General features: G+C 34.8%; 1 protein-coding gene across 1 annotated transcript in view; it reads right to left on the bottom strand.

Annotated features, from left to right (window-relative positions):
• LOC115233481 (cell adhesion molecule 3-like) overlaps nucleotides 1–10,322 on the bottom strand; it is a 90,191-nt gene that overhangs the window by 48,782 nt on the left and 31,087 nt on the right. Inside the window, exon 3 of the mRNA XM_029803951.1 lies at nucleotides 5,336–5,411. Coding sequence (XP_029659811.1) covers nucleotides 5,336–5,411 — 76 coding nt within the window. The remainder of the gene's footprint in view (nucleotides 1–5,335; nucleotides 5,412–10,322) is intronic.

The following is a 10,322-nucleotide window of genomic DNA, read 5'->3' on the forward strand; positions in this document are numbered from 1 at the left end:
ATTATATATATTAAATATGAAATTTAAAGTGTGCATGTGTGTGTGTGTGTGTGTGAGTATGGTGCAATAAACGGATCTCTGACGACTAATTGAACGAAAATATATTTTGAGAATTACGCGCGCGCTGATCTTGGTACCGCAGACGTCTAAGAGAGAATGTTTTCTAGCAAGATAAATCGACCGTCATATAAGAATAACAGGAAAGTTTGAATTCAATATCGCAGCGTCGCGCGCCGGTTCGCGTTCGTAAGTTATTGAGTTTCAAAGTGCAATAGTCAATTCGAGGGTACGTGCCACGCGTACACTGCCGATTCGCCGGCGGTCGATGTGACGAATTTTACTTCTGAACTTTGAAATCCAATAACTCACGGCTCGGTCATCGAATCGACGTGTTACCGAACGGTTTGCCGAGTTTCGGGCAAGCTCATCGCTCTTCATGCGTTTCGCTCCTTGCGACGCATGGCAGACTACTCCGAAGCTGAAGCCGAATTTATGGAGCTCCACAGTCGGTGTACATCTTGGCATTAAATATAAAGTCAAAGCGACGATATTCATATTCTATGCAGAGATAAATCTGCGAGTTCAAATTTCGGTGCACTGTAGATATATCAAGATAATCTCTCTTGACATAAAATAGAAGAGAAAAAGGAAGAGCTACTTTTGAATAAAAGACGCTTTTAAATAATAATATTTTCTATATCAATTTGAAATGAAAAACTGCCATTTTCCAGAAAAAAAGTATTCTATAAGCGAGCAATACGTAAACATAAATAATTTCCAATTATTTAAAATTAATATGAAAAAACGTTATTATTCAAACGTCTCATGTTCAAAATTGTGCTTTCTCCGCCACATATTTGCATAATTATATTAACAATTATCACTGAATATCATTCTTTGATATCCTCCTGTATCTAAAATAATACATAAAAATCGTAGATTTTTCTCTTTTACTTATACTTTTATGACTGTACGTAAAAAAATATGAGCAAAGTTTGCTAAAGAATTAGAATGTTATATGCAATATAATTTGTCAACATGTTATCAATCTATTATTAACATTTACATCAAACTTCTTATTAACTTCCAATTAATCGATTAATATTTTTAATAATTTTTAGAGAACAAAATTTAACCGATGCAAAAAAATAAAAAGTATACTATGCTGCTTTCTTATTATAAATAATGTGTAATAGAATTTTCTATACATGCTAATTTTTTCATTAAACGTTCTTAAGAAACTCAAAATAATACGTTTATCGCTAAACTGTACAATATTTTTTTCATTATATATATATATCATCCACATACATTTTCTTATTAGATTATGAAAGTGCACACACATACAAAGAATTTTTTTTAAACATTTTTACAGCAGCAATATCTCTCACATTAATTATATTCTTGGTAATAATCATTAAGTACCACATCAATTACGACGTTTAAATCTACGACGTGTTGACTAAACATCATTACACCTATCCTCCGCCCATTTCTTCATCCCTGTCTCGCCAAGGTATATAATTATACTTTAATTATCTTCCACTCGAAGTGACTCCGCGGTTCCGTGTGAGCGGACGTTCGTGTGCGACTAAACACGGTGACTACACAACTCTTACACAGACTAGACGGTATACGTCCACGCGGCACTTCGATCGAGCTTCCCTAATAGAGATTCCGTGAAGCTTGTCGTTTCCTACCGGAAGAAACTTCGATTCCGTGATAACTTAGGGTATGCAATTACCATCCATCTAGCAGATGACTTGGGCAACCGAGCTGGTGCCGACCCAAGGATTGGAAAAGATGAAAATATATTAAAGCACATGGGTCGCAGATTTATAAATTGACAGCAATCAGTGCAGTGAAATTCTTGATTCTAATTGCATGGATAATAATAATGTTATATGATCTTTAATTATTATATTTGAGAAAAAGACCGATCGCTGTATGTAGGAAACCATGTTAAAATGTACCGTTAAATTAATGGATAAGCAAATAAAAAATTCAGTGTAAAAGAAACGTAAGAAGTAAATAAGGAAATGAGAAGTACACAAGAGTTCAGATAAGAAATAAGAAAATTTAGCAAACTTCTCTATTGTTTGTCTGATTTTCCGGCAATTTATTGTTATGATTTATATTATTATTATTATTGATGCGGGCAAATCGAATACACGAGCTGTGCAAATGGCACATTCGAACTATTGTACATTCGTATCGCGAATACTGCAACGGGGCAAATCGATCTGTCATGTATGTATATTCGGAAAGCACGCAAAAGAGTGGAAAATCCATGGTCGTTGGCTGACCCTGCGGGGACCTTCAAGGTGCTCTCTTTCCGCTAGTCGGCCGAATCGTTTCTCTCTTTCCTTTTTTCCGCGTTCTCTCTAGTTTTCTTCCTTCCTTCTCCGTCCGACCATATTCGATGACGGATCGTTCTACTGAAGCGAGTTTTGCTGACTAACGATTTGCTGTTTCTTTCGCTATCTGCATCTTCGTTCTTTCTTTTTTTTTTCTCTCAACAGAGATCAACGGAAGCAGCAGCAGCCATCACCGTTGGCGATGAAATTCCGATCGGAGTCCAAAGCGTCCATGAAGAACTTACGCGGAGAAATCTCGCGAGAGTTACGACTCTCGCGGTCGAGTTAGGGATCGAGAGGCATCTTTTTCCGAGAGGAAGAAAGTCGCTGGCGAGAGATGGGGGAGAGGAGAGAAAGAGAAGAAGCGCCGTAGGAGAAAGAGCGAAAAGTTTTCCCGTACGGACCCATCTCCGCGCTCTGGCGAATAAATAAATAAAGTACGAAAAGACTGAAAAAGAGAGAGAGTATCGAGATTTCTTCGTTGTTCGATCCGGCTAGCATCTCAACCACCTTCCCACCTTCCGCGCTCCCTCCTTTTTCTAGTCTACTTTTATTTGTAATTTTATTTATCGTTTTCCTTTAACGTTAACCGCAAACTCGATACGTACTTTATTGCTTCGCTTCTTACCGATGCTTTTATGAGTTTCGCTTACACGATTTACCTTTGCGGGGTAAATGCGAGAAACGGCTTCGTCTTCCTTCATATTGTCTCTTCTATGGCCACATTTCCCACCGGATTTTTCTCGTCGGCTTTTCTCTTCTATTTTTCGTTCGATCTTCCCGTGTATCTTTCTCTCTACGGCATTACCGCCGCGGTCTTAATAATTCCAGATGGAAATGGAATTTGTACGCCCGCGTATCCGTGCTGTCGATGCAACAGTGATAGTATAGTTTTTCGCTTTCGGCGCACGTGTAAAATCTACTATCCGCTGGGAGGTCTAGTCCTTCATTACGATCTACCATTTGCGTTGTAACGAACGAACAGTGGTTTCGCCACACACCGCGCACTCTGCGCGCTGTGCATACATATAGAGAATTCACGCCCGTTGGCTTGGAACCGGGTTGATATACATTAGTGATTATGCCACGATACTTCGGTTTTATTGTGCGGTCCGTATACCCCGACGAATTATTTAGCAAGCCCTGCGCCACCGAACCGGTCATTTATCGTTGCTATATAGCGCCGAGAACGTTATTGCGAGAAATCCTGCTACAGGTTGGTCATTCGAAAACTGATCAAATGAGCCTTCAGAGTCCTCTTTACGTAGATATAACTTGATTAATGGAGTAAATCGATTGAATTATTGAATGTAAAACTAACATAATCACGACCGGTGCAAATTATGCAATCTCGACAATCTGAAAGGAAATTATAATCCAACTATATAATATGTATCTTTATCTTTTTCATAAATATCATCTTTTATCGGCCTTTTTTTTTATTGTAAAGACGGCAATTTTTAAAAAGTCGCTAAAAACTTTTCCTTTTCTGTTCCACGTTTCATTAGTAGATATATTAAACAATATATATCTATTTCTCTCTCCTTTTTTACTTTAATATAGATCTTCCGTACCTATTTTTTATTCCAAAAAGATTTTTTTATCAGTCAAAATCGCTTTTACTAATCCTAATAGAAATATCTAAAAAAAGATGTCAGAAATTTTTAACGAAGTTCGTTGAACGAGATTTTGTTAGGTCGTCGTAAAATCAGATGTTGTAATTGGAGAGAATAATGAGGGAGGATGTGCCGGAGCGAGAAAGGAAGGTAATAGGTGTTCTGAGAGGAGGAATGCAGAAATTATGTAATGAGGGTGAAGTAGCGTCTTGTTTCAACGAGATGCGCATTATCTCTCTTGCGTATAAAATAAGAGTGTGTATCGATCGATAATTCGTAGAACACATCTTGGAGGTGCGCGTCTGTTTAGCACGATCGTGTTTACGTGCTTTATGAACAAAAGCAGGCAAGAGGCTTTGACCTTTCACAGTAAAATTCTCTCTGATATTTTCATAATTGAGTGCTTTATCGAAAAAGAAATCGAGCGAAAAATATAAGAAATAATAAATACGAGCTGGTCAACCATTTAATATTTTCTTAAGAGAGCATGAAATCTTTTTCTTTTTCAATATTCATAGTCATAAATTAAAGACAAACATGTTTTCCTTGTTAAAGCACTGTTAAAATACCAGTGATTTTTTTTTCTATAAATTAATTAATACCAATTATAATACATGTATATTTATTCTTTAATTTAATATTACATAATATACGAGAAATAAATTATAAGTTGTAATAAAAATATAATTCTGAACAAAATTGCGTAAGTCATAAATGTAACAAAAAATTAAGTTTAGCTTAATTGACTTGTATAAAGAAAATTGTTCTGTGAGAATTCTAAAAAACAACTTTAAGATTCCTATATTAATATATCCTGTGAAAGATTTTGGATATTTTGAAAAGTATAGAAGATTATTTACTTGTAGATAGAAAAGATATAATAGTAATATAAGTAAAATTATACATGAAGATAGATAAGAATACCTCTATCTTAAGCGCTGTCGCAATTGCAGACTAAATTTTTAAATACAAAAATAATCAAATAATCGATGCACGGTTACGGAAATTAATCGCGCATTATTGAACTAGTATATCACAGTATAATTCAAAGATAATAGAGAGTTCAGATACAATATATATAAACTTTATTTATACTTTATATATACTTTATTATACTTGCCGATATTAACTGATATTAAGCCGATATTAAACCGATTAAGCCAATATTAAGAGAAATAGTTTTATGATACTGGGCCATTTCGATTTGAAAGTGCATATATATCATTATGGGATAAAATCTGATCGTAATAAAGCTCCTCGATAATCTGACACAAGTATATGCACGATTGCTGACATTATGACTACTTTGCGCGCACAGAAAGCAGTTGACGTTTGTATGGCTTATATGGCAAACATTCTCACCTGCATTCCAGAAGCGCTGTCTTGCCTCTGAGGATGTACGCCGGGACATTTATTTTAAGTATCTCCAGAGCAGCGACTGAAACAGAAAAAGAGAGAAGAAGCTCGCATGAGATCACATAAATGTCAATTGCGAGTATATACGTCGTCGCCCGGGGGTGCTATCGATGCGACGTCGTTGGAAATGCGAGGCAACGATTTCCCGAGTGTTCGATTATAGTATTGATAATAACAGAACGAAACAGATACTTTTCTTCGTTGAAAGGATCTTGAAATGATCTTTAGTTATAAATATATTTATATATAAGTATACTTTAGAGGAATATAACTCCTTTTTGTCTACACAAAAAAATTTTACTTTTTTTTTTACGTGCAAAATTTACATAGATATATATAAAAATATTTTGATAAAATTGTACTTGAAATATTTTTCTGTACATTTTATAATTTTGGCAATATTCGTTTAAAACCATATGTTATCAATCAATTAAAGATTCATTAAATCAAAATATATCATATAAGTTTCAATAAAACGTAAACCAGAAACACACATTTTTATATACTTTTTTAATAAATATATTATTCTTATTTTTTTTTGCATTATTCTCTATGCACCTTTGAGACTTGTAAAGAAGAATGAAAGACCATAGCAACGGTTTTTGTTAGTTAGATCAAGTTAGATCACGTCAGGAACTCTTGCGAACAAGTGCTACTTTAATACTATTCGGTACCGGTATGTAGTCAGATTTCAATGAAGATGATTTTCAAATGCAAGAGGCTTTCTTTCACGCCTAAATCGGTAAATCTCTTGACCCACTGCCAAGCGCACAATAGAAGCATTAAAAAAGCGGTACTATGGTTACTCGACCTACCGCGGATCTTTTCGCGAAGAAGTATCGCGTCGACCTTTCAATAGTGACGAGGGTCGACAAAGCTTGAAAAATTGTGCCGCGATTGAATGATCCATAGGATTGGAAGTAGATCGCACTAGATGCTCAAATAATGGAGGATAGACTTTATTAAGATATTTTTCTCGCGCGATTTATTCTCTATTTCCTATCTCTCCTTTCATCTTCCATCCTCTTGACATGCTCGATGAGCCAAAAACATCAGAAATATAGCTTTTACGAAACGTATGTTCCAAAATATTAATATAAAATCTTATATAATTGAAAAAAATATTTTTATGATATCAAGTAATTAATATTTATGTAATTTTCATGGTAAAGATAAATATTGATAAAAAATAATAATTATATCATCTAATTAAATACTAAAAAATTATATAATTTTATATATTTATTGACATATGATTATTGTGATTTTTTTGTGTTCTAGGCAAACTATTCTTTGTCTAGTATTTCAACTCAAACTTAGAGAATTGGAGAAATGATATGCGAGTAAAATCAATATCTTTATATAAAACATCAAATTAGATTCTTCGCTTCTTGTTTCAATATTCGATATTCCTAACACGTTTCTATTCTCGTCAGTTAAAAGTAAAGAAAAATCTTTGAGCCGTATAAAGATCTAACAATAAATTCAACTCTTGTATTTTCTTAACGTAGTAGAATGTATATGTGTGATGTATATGTAGATACAACGACTAATAGGGTCGGTATCTGACTTCGTCGTCATAGTCGTCGTTTTGTCGTCGTCGTCGTCGTCGTCGTCAGAAAGACGGGAATGGAAAACAAAAAGGTTAAGAATGAGAATTCCGAGACAGAGACAAGCTGAGATTTTTAGTACCAGATTAAATGTAGAAACTGAAACATTCCAGGCGCGCCAAGTCTTCTCTCGTTTTACATTCTTGTATTCGTAAACGTAACCCATAGGTAGTTCGTAAGACAATGATTTCGTATATATATATTAATTCGCCGTGGAATAAAGCGAAGACTATATTTATACGTAGAATAAAGCGGAATAAAGGAAAATAAAGACTTGTGTCTTTACATGTTAAAAAAGCATGTCTGTGAGAGAAATATGTGTTTAGTGTCAGCTTCTTCCTTATACAAGTTAATAGGAAAAGATTGAGTCTTCGATATATAGTACAAACAAGTTTTATTTTACGGTCGCTCCACCAAATAAAAAACTGATGCAATTAAGATAAACCGACGGCTAAAATAGATTTTCATGAATTTTAAAGAATATGAAATATCACGAAATCTAAGTATTAATATTTTATCATGTACTCAAAGTTACAAACGAAAAAGACAGAGACAAGCTGAGATTTTTAGTACCAGATTAAATGTAGAAACTGAAACATTCCAGGCGCGCCAAGTCTTCTCTCGTTTTACATTCTTGTATTCGTAAACGTAACCCATAGGTAGTTCGTAAGACAATGATTTCGTATATATATATTAATTCGCCGTGGAATAAAGCGAAGACTATATTTATACGTAGAATAAAGTGGAATAAAGGAAAAGACTTGTGTCTTTACATGTTAAAAAAGCATGTCTGTGAGAGAAATATGTGTTTAGTGTGAGCTTCTTCCTTATACAAGTTAATAGGAAAAGATTGAGTCTTCGATATATAGTACAAACAAGTTTTATTTTACGGTCGCTCCACCAAATAAAAAACTGATGCAATTAAGATAAACCGACGGCTAAAATAGATTTTCATGAATTTTAAAGAATATGAAATATCACGAAATCTAAGTATTAATATTTTATCATGTACTCAAAGTTACAAACGAAAAGTATCCACGTTGGAAAATTGATTCCTTTTTTAATTATTATCGACATCTATTTTATATGTACATCATATTGCCTTTCTAACTTTCCGATTAAATCGATTTCATTTCACGACTCGCAACTGCAACATATATCGTCTTCCCCTTTCGCTGGCCTGTCGATTCTTTAGAGCTTCCGACATGGTCTATTTGACAAGGTAAGTACCAAAATTCGTACGTCACTTCAAAGTTTTCGCTCGTCCTAGGATATGTCTAAACAGTTTAGCCAGCAACGCGCGCACGAGAAACGTCAAGCAAACCGAAACTTTCTGCGGAAACGCGCGAGCTTTCGTAATTGGAGATGGGGAGGAATAAGTGGAGAAGGACTTGCATCTGCCTCTCGATTCTGCATATATCTCACAAAGTAAACTGGTAAACTAGTAATGTTCATCTCGGTGGAAATTGTTATGCCCTGTCAGAAACAAGCTGGAAGTGATCTAGGTCCGAGGCAAATCCGAGTTTTGAGATCACCCTAAGCGGATTAGATAAGGGAGAACTGCCCACAACACCAGTGTAACACATTGTGTGTGGTTTTTAGGGCATTATAGTGAAAATCGATGCAATCCTCTCCGTTCTACCGTGTTTTCTTAACCGTTTATAAGCTTAACCTTGATACCATCCTACAAATAAATTCTACATAAAATTTCCGTCGTGATATGCAAATAACATGAATTATATTGTCTGAAAAAAAATCATCCTTCTATTCTGAAGTCCCAATATTTTGCAGTTAATCTTCGTTATATAATTCTCTCTCTAAATACTCTTTTTTATACAACATTCTGTAGAGCAATGTCGACTAGTTCAATAGACAGCAATTTGTGCAAAGCAAAATGTGCACATAGGGTTATTCGTCTACGTGATCGTCGTTCGAGGATAAAATTCAACGCGTCGACATGGTTGGAACTAGACAAACGGGAAATAACGAACGCGTTCCGCGTTAACGATGCGACATTACGCTATTATCCGCAGATCGGAAAGAAAAGTGACTCGCATGCTGCATCGGACGAGTGTAAAAAGCTCGTAGATGTTCGATTAAATTGCAGCTTAATCGCGGGCAACGCGATGATCGATCAGCAATATTGCGTCTTGCCGATCATCGCCAATTTTCGTTTCACAGCGCGTCTCTACTACAATAACGTCCTCATTTCTGGTGTATGTTCCAGCATTGATCGTTGAATTACATGAATCGTGGCTTCAAGATAAGCAATCTCGGCTCGCTCTCGACAAGTCAGTTTTGGTCCTGATGTCGACCGAGAGACTGCGATTATATTCCATCGAGAGAATCGAGCTTCGATTTAGCCTGAGAATTAATTGCATCGGGATTCGGCTTTGCATAGCCACCAGAACCGTCATCCCTTTACAAAATTCGCCAAGTTTGAGGCAACGATCGTAGGCTCTCCATCTACGATAATTTTATGATTCTATCGAAATTTGCATCAAGAACGTTTAACAATCTACAGTTTATTTCTTTGTGGTAAAATCATGAATGACGATAGCTTGTAACAGAGTAAAAGTATAAAAAAAGAAGAGAGCCAATATTATACAAGTTTATAGATCCAATTCTATACAAGTTTTATTTTTAAATAGAAAAGAATTTGAGGGAATATGTGTGTGTGTGTGTGTATGCCCGCGCGTGTGTATATAATAATATTTTAGAATCATAAAAAAATCGATATTATACACTGCAGAATATATTCAAATTAATTAAACTATTTTTCATTAAAATTTAAGTTGTGAGAGATATTTTATATTCTATGTTTGTTGTTGACTTTTTTCATCACTAATCTTCATCTTCGTTAACAGAGCAAATAATATTTCTTTACGAGACGCACACAATCTCACGTAGATTAATAACTTAGCGAACAATGCCATTTTATCAGTCAATGTAACCCGGGAACTACCTGTTCTTGCTCTAAATGACATTAAGAGACACGCTTCTCGCGCGGACTACGTATTACTATGTTAATGCAGGTTATATTGTTCTTGCATTAGACAATGTGGGAAATGCTATTTCTAAGGATATGACAGGCTAATTTTGCTGTAACTTGTGTTGACAGCCTTCCCGTACTATACTTTTGAAGCTGGTAAAAGTGAAATAAAGGAATGCAAGAATATAAGTTTATTCTACAATTTTCTGCTAATGCGAACATTCATTTAAAAATATTTATTCTCTTTTATGAATTTAATAATATTTCTAAAATAATGATGATATAAATTATAAATACAAATAAATATTCAAAATCTGTATATAGAATTTAC

This window comes from Formica exsecta, unplaced genomic scaffold (assembly GCF_003651465.1).
Source record: "Formica exsecta isolate Colony F162 unplaced genomic scaffold, ASM365146v1 scaffold105, whole genome shotgun sequence".
Lineage (NCBI taxonomy): Eukaryota > Metazoa > Arthropoda > Insecta > Hymenoptera > Formicidae > Formica > Formica exsecta.